This window comes from Pollicipes pollicipes, unplaced genomic scaffold (assembly GCF_011947565.3).
Source record: "Pollicipes pollicipes isolate AB1234 unplaced genomic scaffold, Ppol_2.1 Scaffold_4295;HRSCAF=5057_pilon_pilon_pilon, whole genome shotgun sequence".
NCBI lineage: Eukaryota > Metazoa > Arthropoda > Thecostraca > Pollicipedomorpha > Pollicipedidae > Pollicipes > Pollicipes pollicipes.
Window position 1 is genome coordinate 9830093 of NW_023596461.1, and position 22304 is coordinate 9852396.

The window sequence follows — 22304 nt, forward strand, 5'->3', positions numbered from 1 at the left end:
GGCTGGGGACCCCGGCTCGAGACACGCCTCGGGCTGGGGACCCCGGCTCGAGACACGCCTCGGGCTGGTGACTCCGGCTCGCGACACGCCTCGGGCTGGTGACTCCGGCTCGAGACACGCCTCGGGTTTGGTACCCCGGCTCGAGACACGCCTCGGGCTGGGGACCCCGGCTCGAGACACGCCTCGGGCTGGTGACTCCGGCTCGAGACACGCCTCGGGCTGGTGACACCGACTCGAGACACGCCTCAAGCTGGTGACCCCGGCTCGAGACACGCTTCGGGCAGAGGAACCGGGCTTGAGGCCCGTTTCGGTCTGGGGACCCCGGCTCAGTGACCTCAGTGAACAGGCTGCCAAGGCGGCGCCATCATCAGCACTCTCACGCCACGCTGCACGCAGAGGAGTGTTCTACAGTGATTAGCCGCTAACCAGCCGCCCAGCGTGCCATCACACCCGCCAACTGACGTCACGCATGACGACAACCGACACTCGTCAAAGGCGCACAACGCACCTTTATACGCACAACTGTGTGCACGCGCCAATGACCACCGCTCAGAGTCGAGGTTCACTTGCAATATCGATTCAGAGTGGCCATAACCAGGCCAGCGCGAGCAGTGCCTACTCACCGGGTAGCATGGGGAAGAAGGGCGCCATGATGGGCGCCCCGATCGGAATCAGCGGCGGGTACGGGCCGGGCCGGGACGGCTCCGTCTCGCTGCCGGAGCTGACGGCCTGACGGACACACACACACACACACACATCACGGTCAGGTCAGTCAGTACCAGGGACGGCCCCGGACCTGGGGCGGCTCCGTCTCGCTGCCGGAGCTGACGGCCTGCCGGACACACACACACGCACACACACACACACACACACACACACATCACGGTCAGGTCAGTCAGTACCAGGGGTGGCCCCGGACCGGGGCAGCTCCGTCTCGCTGCCGGGGCCGACGGCCTGCCGGACACACACACCCATCACGGTCAGATCAGTCAGTACCAGGGGCGGCCCCGGGCCGGGACGGCTCCGTCTCGCTGCCCACGCCGCCCGGCCGCTGAGCACACACCAGTCCGGCCAGGTCAGCCCCGGAGGGAGGTTCCGGCCGGCGCGGCCGGTGCCGGGAGACCGCGGACTCGGCAGACGGCCCCGCCAGGCCAGTCGCCTGGTGCGCTCCGCACTCTCAGTGCCGGCGCGCCGGTACGTCGGTTCCGTCTGTTCGGCGCGGCCGGTCATTAGTCGCCGGCCCCGAGCGCCGTTAAGCCCCTCGCGTGAGGCGGCCGGCGGCCTACGCGGCGCGGCCGGCCGCGCCAGCCGGCTGAGCGATGGTCCCGGCGCGCCCCCGCTCTAGCCGACCTGACCTTCTACCGGCAATTTGTAGCCGGGCCGACACGCCCCGCCCACCTCGCCCACGACCGGCACGCCTGCCTGTCCCCCCACCACCACCCCCAGCCAGTGCCAAGCTCGGTCCAGCAGCCGCTGGGTCTGGGGCTGGGCTGAGCCTGGAGCTGGGACTGGAGCTGGGATTGGAGTTGCGGCTGGGGCTGGTGCTAAGCCTGGGGCTGGGGATGATACTAAGCCGGAGGCTGGGGCTGGTACTAAGCCTGGGATTGGGGCTGGTGCTAAGCCTGGGACTAGGGCTGGTGCTGAGCCTGGGACTGGGGCTGGTACTAAGCCTGGGACTGGGGCTGGTACTAAGCCTGGGACTTGGGCTGGTGCTAAGCCTGGGGCTGGGGCTGGTACTAAGCCTGGGACTAGGGCTAGTGCTAAGCCTGGGGCTGGGGCTGGTACTAAGTCGGGGACTGGGGCTGGTGCTAAGCCGGGGGCTGGGGCTGGTACTAAGCCTGGGGCTGGGACTGGGACTGAGCCTGGGCTGGGGCTGGAGCTGGGCTGCGCCTGGAGCTTGGACTGGAGCTGGAGCCGAGCCTGAGACTGGTGCTGGAGCTGAGCCTGAGTCTGGGACTGGAGCTGGAGCTGGAGCTGGGGCTGAGTCTAAGGCTGGGGCTGGAGCTGAAGCTAAGACGGCGGACCGCCGGCGCCGGGCTGACGCTAGCCGCGCACGGACCTGGCGGCGGGGTCGGCGCACCGCGGTTCGTTGCCGCCGACACAGCGCGGCCCTCCGGCGTCTGCTGATGGCTCGCGTACTCCAGCGGCCTCGGCTGGCGCGCTGGTGGATGCCGGACGCGCGTAGGACACGCAACGGGCGCGCGGCACAGCCGGCGCCGCCACGGCGAGCGCGCCCCGTATCGACGCGGCGCACACCGGGCAGGGGCGGCCGAACGGCGGTCGGGGCCACTTCCGCGTCTGAAGACGGCGCTGGGGCGACGGCGTCGGGTCAGGAGCCATCGATCGTCGCGCGCCGTCGGCCCGGCTGATCGATGGAGCTCACACACAGGGTCACGGGCCACGCCAGCCGGGCCGCCGCCGCCGCCGCCGCCGCCGCCGCCGCCGCCGCCAACCGCTCTCACGCACCGCCGACGGCGCCGCTGACCGGCCGGCGTCGCCCACGGCGCCTGCAGGCCCGCCAACGGCCGCGGCCGTCGACGCCATGTCCGGGTGCCGCTGATGCCGGTCCAGGGTACGCCGAGCCCGGCCGGCGAGGAGATAACAGACACACGGGTTTGACATTCAGCGTTGAGATGCAATCGCTCGCGCGGATTGGCTGATGGGCGAGATTCTACTGCGCCTTTTTGAGACAAGTTGCAATAGTTGGCCACTAAACCCCTGGCCACCGGCCAAGCATCACGGTGCCGGAAGCTAAAGGCACTCGCAGGGGCCGTACAGTGCTTTGATGTTTGGCTACTTAATGTTTTATCGTATGACGACCTTGGTTCGCGTCAAAGCCCCACCGCCTGGCCCAGCCAAACCTGGGCAACTGGCCTCGAACGCCGCCACGGCCAGCCCACGACCCGGCCGGCGCGGTGGGGGCTCGGATCAATCCTCGACGAGTGGGCCGGCCGCTCCCGGCTGGCGGCGACCCGCGGTCAGGTGAAAGGTCGCCTGATGAGCATTGATCGCCGCCGCCGACGGAGACTGATGGCCGGAGGAGGCGGCGCACCGGCCGCCAGCTGCCGAGGGACGGCCGCCAGCTGCCGCACGACGGCCGGCGCGCGGCCAGCAGCAGCCGAGGGACGGCCGCCAGCTACAGAAAGCCGGCCGGCAGTTGCCAAAGGAAGGCCGCCAGCAACCGAAGGACGGCCGGTGCACGGTCGGCAGCAGCCGGAGGACGGCCGCCAGCTGCCGAAGGACGGCCGGCGCAAGGCCGGCAGCAGCCGAGGGACGGTCGCAAGGTACCGAAGGACGACCGCCAGCTACCGAAGGACGGCCGGCGCAAGGCCGGCAGCAGCCGAGGGACGGTCAGCAAGGTACCGAAGGACTGGCCGCCAGCTGCGGACGGACCGCCAGCTACCGAAGGACGGCCGGCTGCAAGCCAGGCTAGCAGCCGAGGGGACGGTCGGCAACTGTACCGAAGGACGGCCGGCCAGCTACGAAGGACGGCACGATGCACAGGCCAGGCAGCTAGCGAGGGACGACCGGCAAGCTGTCCGAAGGACGCCGGCACGGCCAGCTACGCAGAGGGGCGGCCGGCAACTGTCGAAGGACGGCCGGCAGCTACCGAAGGACGGACGACGCACAGCCAGGAGTAGCCGAAGGACGACCGGCGCACGGCCCGTTCAGTCGGGCGGGCGCAGCGTCGATAGGGTACAAGTACGTTGGTCAATAGACCGTGAACACCGCAGCCTTCACGGTCCGTCCCGTGAATGATATAGGACTTCTCTGTTCCTCTCGCTCGAAGCCACGTGGTGAAATCAAGATGTACCCATACATACAGCAGCGAGAAGGCCCGCTGTAAGTCTCTCCGAGACATTGTCAACCTACATTCTCGGAGACAGCGGCGCCTGCGGCTCGGAGACAGACAGCATCTCTGTGTGACATTGCCAGTCTCCGCGCCCATAAGCTCATGCCGCCTGGATGCGCCTTTGCGGGTGTCTTGCTCGACCGACCGGCGCGCCTGCAGCATAGCGCGCCCCCAGCGCCAGTGTTAGCTCTCGTGGCCGGGCGCGGCCCGACCTCCCGCCGCGCGGCCCAGAGGCCGCCGTCGCAGCCGGAGCTGGTGCAGAGCTGCAACGACCGGGCGCGGTCCGGCGTGGCGACGGGCGCCGGTTCCGCCCGGCGACAGAGCCCCGGCTGCCGGCGCCGCTGTCAGCCCGACGCCAGACGCACAGGCTGGCCGCCGTTCGCCGCGGCCGGCCGGCGCGCAGTGCTCCGCACACACTGCCGGACGCCGCCGAACGCCCCGCTGACGCCCCGCCGACCGGCGGCGCCGCAGCCGTCGACGGCCCCCGGCGGGCCGACGGCGGCCGGCCCTGACCCTGTCGGACGGTCAGGAGCGGACCTCGGCGGCGCGGCGGCGCCGCCGCGGCCGTCCCGCCGCCGGCCGCCAGGCGGCGGCCCGAGCGCCGGCCGCCGCTCTGGCCGCGCGCCTCCTGCGGCAGCTCGTCACCGCCTCGTCCTCCTCCCACACGGCCGGAGCGGCGGCCCGGGGCCGGCCGGGCGCACGCCGCAGGGGTTATTTCGGCGCGCGCGCGCGGCGGCGGCGGTCGATCGGTGTCGGGCGCTGCTCTCCCGGGACGGCTAGAAATACGCCGACGCCGCCGCGAATAGGCCGGCCCAGCGCTGCGCAGTACGTCGGTATTTATACAGCCGGGCGGGCGGCCGGCGAGGTCGGTCGGCCACGGCGCTCGGCCGGCCGCCCAGCCGCCGCCGCCGCCGGGCGACGCAGCAGGCGTGGTGGTGACCCCGGCCCGGTCCGGGCCGCAGCCGCTGACGCTGACGCGGGCCGGGTCAGCAGGAAGCCCAAGCAGGCTCATCAGTCCCCAGCGTGCGTCGTCGGCGACGTCAGCGCGCGGCCGCCGTTGATGAATGCGGACTAAAGGGGGCGCTTCGAGCCTGCTCCCGAAATACCGCAAAAACATACGGCGCATTCACCATATCAGGCTCATTCACGCACCACGCACTGCGTGGTGCGTGATATGGTGTTCTGGTAATCTGGTGTGCCGATGTTTCATGCGCCGAATGGGACCGTATTGGAGCTCTGTGAACACGGCCCGGAAAAGCCCCACTTAAGGTGCATTTCCAGCGACCCGGACGACAACGAATCGATGCCGTTGACGTTATTCATGATGTTATATCCCATAGATTGTGTGCCTTTTGTTTGTTCGCCGGGACCCGGACGACAAAGATGCTACGTGATGTCACGCAGGATGTTAGCAGGACGCGCGGAATGTTCTCCCGAGACTCGATCCAACTAAGCCAGAAATGGCGCAATTTTTCAAGATTCAATTACGAAGAGGTCAATTTGTGTGCCCAGGACCGACTACGAGTGAAACAAAGGTGTTTTACGTTACAAGCCCATAATTTGCAGCTGCCATTTTTAGGAGCATCATAGTATCTGCAAACGAGAATCTTCGTGTCTTCACATGCGCAGTTATTGCCGCGACAGTTACGAAAACGCAAACAGAAATCGTGCCGCACTGCGAACACGTCCGACTTATTTCACGCGACATCACGTAGAGAAGCACATTCCTGGTGCACTGCGAATACACCTTCCGGGTATACCACAGACGGCGAGCCTCCACAAACGCCATCCAACTGACAGCACTAACGGAAGCCGCACTAAACTTCTAGCTGTAAAAGTGAAACGAAGTACGAGCTAAATCTGGACGGGTCGATGCGAGGAGCTAACATCATCAAACAAGCACGCTCCTGAATTATTAACTCTATTTCCGTAAGGACGCTGGCTCCCGGAAGCTCAAAGGTCTCGCTGGAAAATGACCGCAGTCGATTCCACGAACCGTTTGTGGTTATTGGTTCCTCTGGCCATATATATATGGACCACACAAACAGCGACGGGTAAAGAACCTTTCGAAATGTCAGTGGTTGATCAGCGAATGCATATATCGCGCTCGCTCGATATCGATGACGATGCATTCTTCCGCTGAAACTGTTGCTGAATAGGTCACCACATTTCGCCGACAGGCACCGTTGCAATATGCAAATCGCTGTGAACGAGTAAAGAAAAAAACGTTCGAGGCAAGGAAGCGGGCTTTTCTGAGGGTGTAAGCACCATTGCTTGCCAAGGCCGGGAGCAAGGATCGCTACGAGGCGCGACATTAAACGACTGCCAAACCATCTGTGTACATCACATCTACCACGTCTCTTCTTTTAATCACGGCTACACACAGCGCGGGAAAATTCCAGACACTCAATCCAAGCAACTCAAAACAGATCTGAACACAGCAGAATGCCGCTCCCAAACGCCGGCGCTGTCCAGACACGGGCCTGGGGTGCCGCCAGCCGCGGCGCGGGCACTCCTAACAGCACGGGCGGCTGCGGGGGCGCGGCCGACGCCGCTGGGAGCGGCACCGCCGACCGGCCGGCTTACCGTGTGGACGGGCGGCCTGCCCAGCGAGATGTTGGGCATGGACGGGCTGCTGTAGAGCGACATCTCCGGCGCGCCGCGGCCGCCCAGGCCGGCCAGGTGGAACGGCAAGCCGCCGCCCTCCTGCGACGGACGGGAGCGCGCGTCAGGGGCGTGTGAGGCAGCACGGGGCACGCGGGCCGCCACAGCGACCGACAACCGCGCCAACCGACCACGGCGCCGCACAGCCCCACGTCGCGGGCCGTGTCGAGGACCGGGCGGTAGCACGTTTCGTCCAACACCAGGGGCCCACGTAACCGGTTTGAGTGTCGCCTCCGTGGGATCTGTGCGGGCGGGGGAGCAATGTTGAAACTCTCGACCTAAGCCCGGCGATTCCAATCCCCGGCGATTCCCACCAAACAGTATGTCAGCACAATATGCACACCGGACATTACAAACGTCCATAGACAGATACGTCACGCGCTGACTTCATCACACCACAGAAGCGCTTGCCCATGTGTACGCTACATTACGCATCCGCATTACGCTACATCGCACGGAGGGCGGTGGCTGTCCTGTGCCCACGCTCCGGTGCGCACGCACAGATCCGGCGCGGCGCGGTGCGCCACCTCACCTCCTGGATGGCGGTGCCGCCCAGCCGGCCGCTGGCCATCAGGAAGGACGCGCTGGGGGGCGAGCTCGGGTCCGAGTCGGGCGTGCTGGTGCTGGACTCCACTGCCGACACAAGGAGCCCCCGTCAGGGAGGCCCCGGCCGCAGCATCGCGCGGCGTGGCAGGACGCCGACCCGTCTGGCCGGCGGACGTCTCGCTTGAGCGGCGGCCGAGTGTGCCATCCCGGCTCGTCAACAAAGGCGAAGAGCGCAACAGACGGCGTTGTCCGACGCCAGCTGCCGCAGCGTTTGCGACAGTCAAACGGCTGAGCCCCATACCCAGTGACCCGGCAACTCGAAGACCGCGCGAGTTCTGCCCCCCGCCGCCCCGCTACCGGTGAGCCTGGATTCCGAACCGGTCACCCGTCACGACAACAGGCCATACACGCCAGACTGCCGGCCGGCGGCCGTTCCCAGCCTGGAGGTCGTTCCCACCGCTGCCGGCAGGCCGCCGCTGAGAGCCGCGCCGCGTCCAGAGCTGGCCGCGTGCGCCGAGCCGCCGCCGCCGCCGCCGCCGCCGCCGCCGACCGCGTCCGGCCGCGAGCGCCGAGACGCCGCCGCCGGGGCGGGGCGGGGCGCGCCGCGGCGGTCCGACACGGCCGGTCACCGACAGACTGGCACCCAACGGCACGGGATGACCTCACACGGCTCGAGCGGACGGCGGGGCGTGCTCTGCCGGCTGCGCCACACCTCCGCCGCGCGTCCGACACGCGCCGCGTGTGGTCTCTAACTCGGCGGCCTTGCCTCACGCACAGGCGGCAGATCAGAAGGAAGGGGGGGGGGGGGGGAAGAGGTAGAGAGCCCAGCCCCAAATTCTGAGAAATGCGGCAATATTGCGTGTTGAATCACATCTGCTCACCCTTTAATTCTTCAAAAGTTGAGACGCATGACAAATTGAAACATTTATCCAAATGTAATCCTGCACCGTTCACCCAGAAAACAAACCCCACGTCGGTCTGCACGGGTTCGATTTCACGCACGCGAGCACCGCCTTAATTTTCAGCCCGCCAAAAGTGTTGCCTCGCCGCGCCAGTCCCGGACGCGCCGGCGCGAGCGCTGGCCGGCGCTGCAGCGTCCGCCGTGACGTCACCGACCGGCCCGTCGGCGGCAGATGCGCGCCGCTCGGCACTGTGCCGCACATGGCCGGTCCGAGCGGCGCCGCGGCGTCCCGGCTCAAGGTCTTCCAGTCGGCCGGGCTCAGACGGCGGCCGGACAGCGGCCAGCGCACGGCCGCCAGTGGCCGGGCCGGACGGGGCCGACTGGGAGATCGGGCCGGCCGCCCCGGGGACCGGGCAGGCCTGGTGACGGCCCGGCCGTCCGCTGACGACGCCCGGCGCCCGCGAGGCGCTGCCGCCGCTCTCGGGACCCTTCCGGCTGCGTCTCGACAGGGGCCCGTCTATGCCCGAGCCGGCTAGCGCGCCGGCCGCCGAGGCACCCGGCCGGCGGGCGCCCGCCCTCACCGAGCCGGGCCGGGCCGGGCCGACCGGCCTGAGCGCGGCCGACCGGTCCGGCCCAGCCCACCACGACGTCACACAGACAGACGACCGCACCGAGCGCCAGAGCAGCCGGCCGCGAGCCGCCGGCCGGGCCAGGGCGGCGCCGCTCCTACGTCGGGTCCTGCGGGGCGGCCGCGGCAGAGGCCGTAACCCAGAGCGGGCCGGGAACGGCGGGGTGTCAGCGCCAGTCCGGCAGGAGTGACGACGGTACCGCTGGTCCTCCCCCACCCCGTCCCCCATCCTCAACCAATTCACAAGCACACACAGGCCACACACGGATGTCCTCCGGATGTACGAGGCTACGGCGTGAACGGCTGGCGGATCAATGGTGTTTAGTTGAGCTGACAGTCCTGTTGTGTTTTATTTTGTTTTGGTTTTTGTTTTTGCTGATAAATCACTGTCAATCGCCTACACGCTACCGCAAAATGCGCGGACACATCCTGCTCATTCGGTACGCGCCGAAAACCATCCACCTGCCCAAAGATCGAGATTACAGGCAAACCAAAAATCGTAAGGGCCTGCTTAGCGTACTTCATGCTGACAGTCGATTGACAACATTCCTCGAATGGACAGCATGAACCTTGATTTCTTGGAATTCCCAAAATAGACCTGGTTATCAACATCATCGATGCAACAATAAAGCTGATAAAACTGGTCGCCGACCGAGGCCCTTAACAGGATTCTTAAATCTTCACAAGCACTCCCAGTGCCTCAGGACACGCGAGCAACTCAATCCGAAAAAAGGTTAAAGGTCCTCGCCTTTGTTTTTCAATCGCGGTGAAACAGAACGTCTACGTTTGCCCTCAAGCTGGAGGGCCACACGTTTCGGCACCGAGCAATCAGCGCCTCAGGACACATTCAGCTCTGGGGTATCGACGAGTCTAGGTGTCGGGAAACCAAGGCGCTACCTAGCCATTCATGGTGTTATTGTCACAATTCATACGGTGACACGCCACTTTCTGTCTCAGCTCTCAGCTCCCACCTCATGGGCTACCATGCATCCCACTATCTCGCCATCTACAGTCACCTATCATATCCTCACCTATCCTATCCTATCCTATCCTATCCTATCCTATCCTATCCTATCCTATCCTATCCTATCCTATCCTATCCTATCCTATCCTATCCTATCCTATCCTATCATATCCCATCATATTCCATCATCACCTATCCTATCCTATCCTCAACTATCCTATCCTCTCATATCCTCACCTATGCTATCCTACCTTATCCTCACTTATCCCTTTCCTCAGATCTCACCATCATCCCTACCTCCCATAAAGTACCACAAACCGCCGTGACACAAACCCACTGTCACAGCCTCATAACCGCACCGGAATTCGTTCGGGATGATGACGTAATTGTCGCGACATTTCACTCGTCATACCTGCGCCGTCCAATCGGCTGCGAAGTGAAGCCGGACACTGGCCGGCCCGCCGCCATGCCCTTAACCGCGGGTGACGGGGGCGGCTTGACCTGTGACAGCCCGTGACCGGCTGGCACCGGGCAGCGGAGGTGGGCCGGGTCCGGGTCCCGACCCCTCTCGGGTCCTCCCCGCCCCCGCTCTCGGCGGCGGCGGCGGCGGCGGCGGCGGCGGCGGCGGCGGTACTTACGGGCCAGCTTGCTCTTGTGCTTGATGGGGCCGCCGGCGTGCTCGTGGAGGCGGCGGCCGAGAGGCGAGCCGGCGCACCGGTCCAGCACACGCTGCTTGATGCGTGCCTTCAGGCTGATGTTCGGCTCGGACGCTGCGGCGGCCGTCGGCGCGCCGTTAGTCGCTGCGCACGCTCACGCCCACCGGACAGGCACGGCACGGCACGGCACACGACACGACAGGCGTGTTATCTCACACAGACGACACCGAGCTCCGGACAAGCCAGCTGCCACGCTCGCTCGCCCGTCGGGACATGATGTGAAGAAGCCCACGGCGGCTGAGGGCCAGAGCAGCCCAGCGGGCAGTCCGCGTGCGGTTAGTGCTCCTTCCACCGTCCACAATGAGGGCCAATCTACAAGCCTAGGCTACACGCAAAGGACGACATCCCGGCAAAGCCGCGGGATCTCATCTGTCTGGGCCACGTCGTCCCGCCCCGCGTTGTCTGGAGGGAGGGGGGGGGGGAGGGGATGCGGCGCTGGGAGCCCCCGGCCGTGCTGTCCCCATGACGCGCCCTGACCCCACCCCGCCGGCTGTGCCGCGCGTCGACCCAGCGCCGCCGGCTCGACCTGGGCTGAGTCAGCGCCCACGCTCGCCGGGCGTGGCGGCAGAAATAGGCGGCCGCTCGCAGCGGCCAGCCGGAAATAGGCGGCGCCCGCCGCCGATGGCCCGCCTCGCGGACACGACAGCGCGAAGCACTCTCGCCGCCCACCAATCACACTATTTTTAGGCGCGACACGCGCCCTGCCATCCGCCCACAACCTTCGTGTCCAGAGTCGCGGCGAAATGGCACTGGCCAACAACAAGAACGAGTTAGGGAGCGGACGGGGGCCCATGACTGATAACGGAGAGCTTATTGGTCCACGTGGCTGAAATTCCCCAATAAAGCAAGAACCTAAGCTCAATGCTAGCAAATTTTGGTTCGAACAAAAAGCGGCTGCTATTAGTCATCGTCGGCGTGCCGCCAGCAGTCATCATACAAGCACAGAGCGCCTGCAGAACGCTCTCCAAACACAAAGACGCGCCTCGCGAGATTGATGACCTTTCCGCGCGGAACAACTCGACTGGACGATGCCCCCCCCCCACGGCCTGCGCGTGCGGCAGGTCCCAACGCGGTCGGCTCTGCTCGGAGCGCGCCCGGGGACGTCGGCGCGGCGCGCCGCTGAAGCCGCCCCGCCACCGCCCTCGCCGGGCGCCGGGTCCGCCCGGTGCGGCCGGCTATTACTAACGGGGCGGGGCGGCCGCGGCGCAGCGCCGGCCAGCGGTTAAAATAGACAGGCTAAAAATGCATTCGCCAAGCTGCCGGGCACACGGCGGCGGCCGGGCGGCGCGGCCAGCCGTCGAGCTGTTAGCGCGGGGCAGGGCGCGACCGGCGGTCACACCCACCCACCCGCACACGCGCACAGGCAGGGACGGGCGGGGGCGGCGGGCGCGAGCGCGGCCCTACGTACCGGTCTTCCTGAGCGGGCAGTAATCGTCGTCATACTTGGAGAGGACGGACGTCCTGTAGGGGTGGGGCGACGCGTTAACTTTCTCGGCCGAGCGCTGGTGGGCGGGCCCGCTCCGGTTGCTGCTGGACGGCGCCGGACGCGACACGCACGCCGTTAGTTCACGTGCACGGTGACGGGCGGCGACACAGACAGACGGGCGGGCGGGCATGCCGGCGGAGGCGCCTACGCTCCAGCACGAGCGCGCCGCCCCGCCACACGGCCACACATACACACGGCAGCCGCCGTACCAACACGGCAGTGGCAGTGGGAAGCACGGCAATCTACACTGACGTTAATGACAATGACGCGTGGAGGTTCGTTACGACTCTAGAAACACGTCTGATTGCTCGCTGGGATAACGTTACACTAGGTGTGGTACATGCTATTGGACACGCTCGAGTGCCGCCGTCCATTACGGACCACGCAAGCCTTCATAAGGGTATGGGGTTGCACAGGCTGTCGTCTACATGCACTTTGGATGAAGATCGTACGATCACTGCGATGCGCCCAGGCCATCTGTGTGGTCGGTCATCAATGGAGACTATCGAACAAGGTGTTGTCAACACACGTATGCCGACGCGAAAGCTCGAAAAAAACAATGATCACGCGCAACTAAAAAAGACTTGTCACCGCCCGTCAGTTGCGCAATTTCCTGAATGGCCCTACACTCCATGCTTCACAACCAATCTGTTAGTGTGTTAAATGTGAAGTACCCCCTGTCAGTTTTTGTTAATTGAAATGCAGGTCTGTTATTCACAACATCTGGCAGCTTTGGAACGGTGCCTTCGCAGCCAGGTGGCCAATGCCACCATCTGATACGTTGCAGGGTGCCGCGATAATGGATAACGATGATGATGTACCCATCCCGCCAGCACGCCGGCGGAAGGGGTGGCTCTAACGTGCTGCTCAAGCTCGGGGTAATACCTTAAAAAATCAACTTTTACTCAATTCCCGAGCGTGCGTTTGACGTTTTTTTAACTTCGTGTATGAACATTACAAGGAACTAACAAGGCACTGCCACGTGTCAGAGCCCGCAACTGCACCGCGGGAGTGGCGAAACACGAAAACCCTAGTCTTATACACGGTAAAGAGCATGTATAATTAGCCGCGTGTAGCCTACTAGCAGCCCTCGACATGAGTCAGCAACAAGAGGTTGAGCGGCCGCAGGAGTCGGGCATTTCCGTGCGCGAAGTTCCCCATTCAAGTATCAAATCGACATCAAAAGCAAGCAGGGAAGGAGACATTCTGTTCCACGTTCCAGACCAAAGCCGGTCCTGCGCGTCGCGTTAAGATTTGACAAGCCGCCTCGGTGGTGCTAGGCTCGGGCATGACCTTCACCACTCTTCGGTCGCCTGACGAGCGCAGCTTCGGGGCCAAAGCCTGCGGCCTCCAGCGCGCTCCAGCGTGAACGTAACACCTCAGGCGTATCCGGGTGGCCTGCTGTTTTCGGAGCGGGGGGGGGGGGGGAGCCGATAAAGTCAACGTGACTCACCAGTTACGATACGGCGAGCTGGCCGCCGCCGCCTCACGCTGCTTCTTCTGCAGCACGAACTCCTGTCGGACACAGCAGTACTGTCGGCACGGCACGGCACGGCACGGCACGGCACGGCACGGCACGGCACGGCACGGCACGGCACGGCACGGCGAGGCACGGCGCGGCACAGCGCAGCACGGCACGGCACGGGGCACGGCACGGCACGGCACGGCACGGCACGGCACGGCGCGGCGCGGCGCGGCGCGGCGCGGCGCGGCACAGCGCAGCACGGCCCGGCACCGCACGGCTGGGCTCTGCCGGCCCACCAGCACGCGGCCTCTCTGCCCTGGTCAAATGGCAGGTCACACTACCGCCACAGCGCTGAGCACAAACCCACCAGCCATGCCGAGAACCAGTCCCCCCCCCCCTCTCCCTTCCGCCTTCATGTACTCTGTGTCGCGAGTGCACCTGTCAACGGGACCAGCAAAGACACGGGCCAATTTGCAAATCTTCCACAAAGTAGCGCACAAGTGAGCGGGATGCCATCTTGCTTGTAATGGCGGGCCGCCCGCTGGCTCCAAGTGACATCGTGCCTGGACCTGGGACTGGGACGGGGCCAGGGCCAGGGCCAGGGCCAGGGCCAGGGCCAGGGCCAGGGCCAGGGCCAGGGCCAGGGCCAGAGCCAGGGCCAGGGCCAGGGTCAGGGTCAGGGTCAGGGTCAGGGCCAGGGCCAGGGCCAGGGCCAGGGCCAGGGCCAGGGCCAGGTCAGGGCCAGGTCAGGGCCAGGCCATGGCCAGGGCCAGGGCCAGGGCCGGGGCCGGGGCCGGGGCTGGGCGGACAGAGCGTGCCGACACTCACCTGCAGACGCTGCTTGACCTCTGTGGAAGCGACGGCGCTCTGCTCGCGCACGTCCTTCTTCTTGAGCTGCTCCAGCCGGTCCTGCTCGCGGCGCTCCTTCTCCAGCGCCAGCTGGTGCTCCTCGCGCTTCTTCTGAGACTCCTGGTACTCCTGCCGCGCATCGTCCGGCAGTCAACAGGCGCGCCAGGCTCGAGCCGCGGCCGCGCGCGCCGCACGGCCGGCCGTCCGGCGGCCCGCGCGGCGGTCCCATGACCCGGCTAGGGGACCGGCACTGTGCCCCTGCGCGTTACGACCCGGACGGTGGCGGGCTCCAACGGCCGGACCGCCAGACGCAGCCCGTTCGTGACAGCGTCTCTCTTCCGCGGTCGAGAGGGCAGCGGAGGCTACAGCCGACGGAGCAGCGGATGGTGACAAGTGCAAAAGGCGTTGAGCGTCCGGCGCAGGCGGCCAGCTCGCGAGCACAAAGGCGCGCTGCCGGACGCAGAGGCCGCGGTACAGCCGAAAGTGCGGCAGGAGCGACACGCCGTGCAACATGCACACATACACGTACATGCATGCATGCCTGCGCACGTGCAGCATTGTGGGAGCTAGCACCGGCGGACGCCCCGACCACAAACCGGAGCGGAATACGGCAGCGAAAAACATCACGGCGGCAGACGGCGGGACAGGGCGGCCAGCCGACACTCGCGGTTATTCGTTATCGGACCACAGACAGAGCAGAGGCGTATCGGCCAGTCAGCCAGACGGCTGTTCAGACCCGCCTGGCCAGACCGACGCCGATCGCTCCGCACGGACGTCTAAAGAGGGGGGTTCGGGGCGGCGCGTAAGCCGGCGACGGCAGCAGGGAAGGGGACACCCCGGTCACGTTTGAGGAGCCGCTGCACCTCCCCATCGGCCCGCGCCGGCCGGCCAGCGGCGCAGGCCGGCCGGCGCGGCGCTCCCCGGACACCGGACACGGCCCGCCCGCCCGCGCCGACTGGGCTGAGCCACACGACAGCCGCCCCAACAGCCGGCCGACACGACAGCCGCCCGCCGGCGCAGTCTGGCGCCCGGCGCGCGCCCCGCCAGCTCGCGCGGGTCACGCTACGTGACCTCGTGACCACGTAGCCGGCCGGCCGGAGCCGAGGGAGTCGTGATCTTCACGTACGCCGCGCTGTGGACCTGGCCTGACATGCCGCTCTGGCTGCGGACCGCCGCGTCAGGCAGCCACGCTGAGGATAGCCCGACGACGGCATACGGCCGGGTGTTGGGCGACAGCGTGGAGGCGTGCGTGGAGTCCACGAAGAGTTGTAAAGCCTTAGCCATCTAGGCGTGGGCGAGAGCAGTAGAGATGAGTGACGTCGGTGCCGTGGAATCGGTGATTGTCGAGGACGATGAAAAAGAGCAGTTTTCATATTTCCTGCTGCGCCGCCCCTGAATCACGGGTCTAAATAAGCGAGAAAGGCATTCAGCTCTCGCTTTGCAGCATTAAGTGCTTATGCCGAAATAATCAACCAGCAGTATACAGAGATGTCTGACGGTATTCAGCCCTCATCCGTTGTGGCTGGAAGGTGACGTCTGCGAGCCCCAGCGCGTCGCCGGCGCTCCGACCCCGACCACACAAAGACCTTGCCCGATGCGTTTCAAACAGCGTATTCGAAGACTTGTGCGAAAACTGCGCCGTCATTGCCCTGTTCTGCTCCATGCAGGCAACTTGGGAATACGCGCACAGAAACATGCTCTGCGACTAACAAATGAGTGCTGAACACATATGCTAGTGAAAGCCATGCACATTGGCGAGCAATTTCATGTAATTGCACATGCAGTGACGCCCCTTGCTTAGACCGGCCAATCCACGTTGTTTATGTGCCACACCAAAACATGTTACCAAGCACGTGTTACGACGCTTTTTGTGTCCACTGATTCGTTTGGCAAGCGAGAACAATATCAATACCCATATCACGCTAATACCGGGTAGACCGAACTGAAGCCAGAGCATTTGGATTAATTTTGCACTGAAGGCAAAGTTTCACACCCCAGTTCAAAAATGTCTTAGCGCGGCCTTGTAGTGCAAAAGCTGTCCTTTTTATACACATCCTCAAGTTTTACGTCACACTACATGGTGTTAGAGAAGAGAGGTACACTGTCATGTCCGACAATTGCGAACGCTTTGATTTTGCATTGCATTCAAATTGCAAAAGCGCTCCGAAGAACGCTCAAGTAACATAGGAATTCACATATTTGCTTCAATAACGATTCCACAATGTCTAGCCCATCTTCGGACAGAGGAGAGGCATGGGGGCTGGAGCCAGCGCGGTCAAACACGGTTTGAGTGGCGTCACTGCCCGACACTCGAGCGCCGTGCCTGCTTCAAACCAGGCGAAGGGCGAAAGCCATGGGCCTGGCACAACGGAGTCTGCCGGTAGACATGGGAGCGGATGGAGTACGCGAAGCAAAAGCTAAAAACGAAGACCAACAGAGACAGTCACACATACACACACACAGACATGCGCATGCGGCTTCATACACACAAAAACGTCACTTCGCAGACAAAGTTGCCTCAGTGAAGCCAACGGGTCAGGAGTCGTGCCTGCTTAGTACTGAGATCCATGCCTGGGTCATTGCGAAGGGAGGTGTCTACCGCACCCCACATGCGCACCGCACGCGCCCCCGTGCGGCGCCAGGTCCGCCTCTGAGGCGGCAGGCCCTCAGCGAGGACCCGGACGGCTTGTGGAGAGGCGCGCACCAGGAGGTGCCGCAGCGCGCCCCGGCGTGCGCGACACACCCAGCCGGGAGCGGGGGGCACGGCAGTGTCAGCGGGCCGCCAGCCGGGGCTGACCACGGCTGGTGGCAGGCCAGCCCGGCCCTGAAGCGGTGGGGGCGGCCAGGCGCGTCACATGCAGTGGCAGGAGGGAAGGCGAGGCGAGGAGCGGGGAGGTGCTCGCAGCGGCGGCGGCGGCGGCGACCGACCTTGTCATGCATGGGCGAGTCGGGGTCCTGGTGGTCGGAGCGCTCCTGGTGCTGGGCGACCAGCAGATGCTGCTGAAGCTGCACCTGCTGCCACCAAACATGCTGGAGAACACACATACGCCGCTAGAGCCACCACTGCCCCGCCGCCGGCTGGCGCGGCCGGCCGGCGCCCGGCGCAGGACGGCGGCGGCAGCGGCGGCGGCAGCGGCGGCAGCGGGACAGAGACATGGCTCACTCCAGACGGGACCAGGGCGCGGCACTGATGGAAATCGCACGTGGGAAGGGCAACAAAGCCAAGGAGGGGACATGGGAACAGCCTGAACAGAGCAGCAGAAGCAGCAGCGCGCCCCAAAACACAGAGCAGCGGCCAATAGCGTGATGTGACTACCTATACTCGCCATGGCAGTCCCACCAAGCACAACACAGCCAGACCCCTGAACAGAAAGTGCCCGCGATTCCCAGTTTATCGCATGCGCATGATAACTATTTCAGTGGACGCGTTAGGTAAGCATTCAAACGCCCCCTTGCACTCTTTTGAATGTCAAAGCTAGAAGACTTGTGCAGCGTCGCACTATACGACTATCAACCGTAATGAGTAGCACATGCTCAACGGCATATAAACATGACACATTGTTATTGCGCTGGCGCAGTTATGCGAAGCCACCACGGAAAGTCACCTCGCGATAACTACCCGCCACGGTTCGCTCTTACTGCAGCGGCAGCGTTTTTTCAGGGCCAAGCTGTCTGAGCTCTCCCCCAAAAGTATTGTGTGCTGGCTTTTGCGTGGTTGCATGGTGTGGGCGGCGCGGCCTCCCGCCGGCCGCCCATGGGCGGCGTACCGGACCGGTGCATTCGCCGCCGGCGGCATTGGCGCTGATGCCCCTGACCTGAAGATCGGACAGAGTCGGCACCGAAGCGCTGAGTTTACAACTCAAACAACCACGAGCCCGGCGCCTATCCGCCTGACAAGAGCCCGAAGCCTGACGCACCTTCCGTCTCCAACATCGCGGTTTGAGTCAATCGCGGTCAACCCTGGCTGCGGGGGCGCCGGCTCAACACCGCTCGCTGCGATGGACGCTCCGAGCGCCAGCGTCTGATGGAGGCGAGCCGCCGGACGCCGGCGCCGCCAAATGGCGAGAGTCAGGCGTACGGTTGTGAGACGGGATCACGCCAGGCGAGCACTTCAAGCCGGCGAGGCGGACCTGGCTCCCCAGCCGGCCGGTGAGGCGGACTTGGCTCCCCAGCCGGCCAGTGAGGCGGACCTGGCTCCCTAGCCGGCCAGTGAGGAGGACCTGGCTCCTCAGCCGGCCAGCGAGGAGGACCTGGCTCCTCAGCCAGCTGGCCGGTCACTGGGGCCTGGCTCTCTAGTCGGCCGGCCAGTGAGGTGGGGCTGGCTCCCTAGCCGGCTGGCTGGGCCAGGCGGCTGCCGGCCCCCCCGCGCTGGTCTGCAGGCAGCGGGCCCGCCGCCGCCGCAGCACGCGCGTCTGATCAGCGGGCAGCGTCAACACATCAGTCGGTAGTCCGATGAGCCGGCGCCATTGAGCCGGCCGGCCACGACCACCGCCCCGCGTGACCGGCAGACCCGGGCAGGAGTCCGCGTGACCGGCGGGCCCACCAACGATGTTCGGCCCTCACCAGCCGACGCCGGCTGGCGAGGGCCGTTTCCAATACGCGGCAATGGAGCAATGCATCCATGCTCGGTGCAGAAACTTTACGGGATTAGCTTGCCGACGGCGCGGTGCAATCAGGCCCGCACCAGCTCAGCGCTGGAGCATCGCGGCTCTCCACCGCCCATCACAGTCCGCCCAGCCGCCGATTCGCTTAGCTGCAACCATTCACGGCTCAATCAACCCAGCAGTTGAATGAGACCTTGATCACCACAGGCCACTGCGCTCGGGATCCAATAAGCCCTGGCCCGCCGCGGGCCGCCGTGCAGAACATGGACTGAAGTCCGGGCGGCCGCAGCCCAGCACCTTTCGCAAACACGTCGGCGGCCGTATTTTCCCTCGTAAAGGACACGTACGGAGAAATTTTGCATGAATGACCCGCGAGTCGGCGATACCAGGAAATCTAAGATCATGCCAGGACAGAGGGATGAGGTCTAGCACTCCCGCGTTAGAATTAAGTGAGAATGTGCTGTTGGGGTTATCTGGTGATGATGATGATTTGGGGTTTTAGGGCGCATCGACTGCTGAAGGCCATGCAGCGCCCATGGGGTTATCTGGTGCTCTGAATCTAGCACTGTAATTTTTGGTAGTACCAGAGCCGCGGCAACCGAGCCGTAGCCTTGGACGTACATGGAGGGTTACGCTAGGTGGTTGCCTTTACTGGCCTATATCCAGAACGGCAACGATGGGAATGGTACAATATAATTCGATGACAATAGAAGAAAATTGCTTGAACGATCGTGTTAAGCTAATGCAACATTGCCATTCTTCAGATTACTTAGTATGTCATGCTTTGACCGCTTGATCCGTATTCACAGACTGCACGGCCTAAGCATATATGAGAGAACAGCAAAGAGGCGCTTTCCAGCGCTAAAGACTCGCAATGAAGCTTCGCTAAAAAAAAACAAGTACACGTGTGGCGTTTAATCACCACTGAGGATTTCAAAACCTGATCGTGATTTATTTTTGGCAAGATTCTTTGCACATCGATGAGTTAAATGCCACATCAACATTAATCTCTCCGATTTCTATGCCAACGTAAGTACACCATTGCCTCACGCTCCGAACCTAGCGGGACCATTTTCAGTTCGATCAAAGTAACGACCGATGAGTTCAAGCCTCGCACATTTCGAAATATTTTACACCCGATAAGGGTCCTTGCCGGCCCCTTCCTTGAACAAAGGTAATCGAAGCATAAGAAAATCGCGCACTGTTCAACTCGCAATGACCTATTTATTCAGTTCCACACGCAGCTGACGTCGTTTTTGGGGCTTTACGACGTACACAGCTGCTGGGGCTACACGGCATCGCCCGCCCCTCACCCTGACAGGAAGGGCTTTTTCCACAGGTCGCTTCTGTTACACTTGCGCCTGATGACAACGTGACTTCAAGTCGTGACATGGCAAGACACCCGGGCAATTTTTCCAACCTAGAATATCTTGTCATTGATAATTCAGTGACCACAACACCAAGGATGGAGTCTGCCAAAGTCATTTTGAAGCGTGGCGGTGAACTGCTTTGAGCTCCCGCCCGCCTGCCGCTGCAAACTTGGCAGTTATGGTAGGTGACCTTCAAGTGGAATGTTTTGACAGGAGCCCTCAGCGTTTTTGTCGTTGGAAATTTTGAGTATCTATTCTGAGATGAAACATAACCGCTTTGCTGCCATCCGGTTAAAATTGGTACAGCAATCTCACAAACTCAAAACACAAAGGTTTGGAGCCGAGGCAATGCTGAACGCAAAAAAAGAAAGAGCACACTGATTACATGTGAAATGAGAAACTTAGAAGGCAACTTCTCAACATATAGTTAATATAATGACCACGACTGGGGGGTCATCGCCACCTCGACCGAGCTCAAAACTGCATTGTTGCACTCGGGACAGCACTTAACGGGACTCGGGACTTAACCCACACAGTTCCACCGAAACCTGAACGGATGCTGAGGATGATGAGGCACGGTGATAGTAATTTTACAGCACAGCAACACCGTGTCGGACTTCGCGGCTCTCTCGCACGGAAACATGCCCTGTTTAGGAGGTGGCAACGCGGAAAGCTTCAACTACACGCACGCAACTAGGAGCACGGCTGACACAGACCAGCGCATGTCCGTCCAGAGGCACAGCAAAGAGAGACAGCACTCGGACGGTCCGACACACGGCAGGACTCCACACAGCGACGGGCACTGCTGCTGGACCAACACGCGGACCACTGACGGCCACCTAAACACGCAACACTTGTCAAACGGACTCAGACAATGTGTGCGTGTGTGACCGTACCTTGATGTGTTGCTGCAGCTGCTTCTCATGCTGCTCCGTCAGCTGCTGCTGCTGCGCCTGGAACTGCTGCACCAGAAACTGCTGCTGCAGCTCCTGCTGTTGGCGTAACTGCAACGCGGTCAGGGCAGCGTCAGCGGAGCAGCGCGAGCTCCCGCCGGGGTCCGGACTGCGGTGGTACGGGGGTCCCCCACGCGGTGCGCAGCCTCTGCCACATGTGCGAACCGACCAACAAGTCTTCACGCCGCCGGATGCACGGTTTTCGACAACACTGGCAGGCGTCACACCCCACAATTGTGTCTGTGCAGCGATCGGCAGAACCCAAGCCCATTGATGGGACCGGTTACGCCGTGGTTAAATGCCGTAGAAGCGAGCGCGATACTGCAGTCTTCAAAAAACGCTTTCAGGCATCAGACAGGCATGCCACCGTTCGACATGGCCACCTATTGCACGAGGCTGGGCACGAGGCGTCTCCGGGTTCATCGGATACCGCCGGTCGGCGAGTGTTCGCTGGGACAAGGTAATTCGCGAGACAGCCCAATCCGTGTTACCTGTAACATTTCTAGCCGGCCCAATCACCTGAAATTTTGGTCAGGTAGATCATACGGCTGTTTACGCAGTTAGGGTTAAAGGTGCACTTGGCACTGATCTCTTTGATGCCAGTCATTAAGAGCGAAGTCCTATGACATGAGCCTTAGCCTTTGCGGAGGGGGCAAAAACAAGATGAAGGAGATAACGTCATTCGCGCCAGCTTTCAGCTGATTCAGAGGTCCAACCCCGCCCACGCATGGGCTCGTCTGCTGTTGACTTCCGACCACGTTCCACCTAAACGAACATCTGGCAAAGGTCGCCATACTTCTACCGTGAACTACACGCGTCCGCGAAAAAAAAAACCCAGCCGCGATCGAAGATACTTGACTCGGGGACAGACGAGTTTGCTTGCAGCATTTTGGAACGGACGCACTAACTACGAAGAAGTGTTTCAGGACGCGTCGGCTTTACTGGTGTGCTTTACTTCACTTCGCGTGTCTGCCGCCAGGCGGACTAGCGCCACCACCGCTACCCAGGGACAGCTGACTCTTCACTAGGCTCGGAGCCCTAGCACGACTGCCGGGCCTGGACCAAGCAGCAGTTCGGCGACTCTTCGCCAGACTCGGAGCACCAGCATGACTGCCGGGCCCGGACCCAGCAGCAGTTCATCGATTCTTTGCCAGACCCGGAGCCCCAGCATGACTGCCGGGCTCGAACACACCAGCAGCAGCTCGCCGACTCTTCGCCAGACTCGGAGCCCCAGCATGACTGCCGGGCCTGGACCCAGCAGCAGTTCGTCGATTCTTTGCCAGACTCGGAGCCCCAGCATGACTG

At 63.3% G+C, this 22304-nt stretch overlaps 1 protein-coding gene across 1 annotated transcript in view; it reads right to left on the bottom strand.

The window, feature by feature from the left end:
* Positions 1-21499, bottom strand: part of LOC119096683 (histone deacetylase 4) — a 37108-nt gene extending 15609 nt beyond the window's left edge. Inside the window, exons 1-10 of the mRNA XM_037219576.1 lie at positions 21491-21499; positions 20943-21050; positions 17001-17084; positions 14052-14201; positions 13212-13273; positions 11681-11802; positions 10195-10326; positions 7050-7150; positions 6440-6559; positions 624-729 (exon numbers count right to left, since the gene is read on the bottom strand). Coding sequence (XP_037075471.1) covers positions 624-729; positions 6440-6559; positions 7050-7150; positions 10195-10326; positions 11681-11802; positions 13212-13273; positions 14052-14201; positions 17001-17084; positions 20943-21050; positions 21491-21499 — 994 coding nt within the window. The remainder of the gene's footprint in view (positions 1-623; positions 730-6439; positions 6560-7049; positions 7151-10194; positions 10327-11680; positions 11803-13211; positions 13274-14051; positions 14202-17000; positions 17085-20942; positions 21051-21490) is intronic.
* Between the last annotated feature and the right edge of the window lie 805 nt (positions 21500-22304).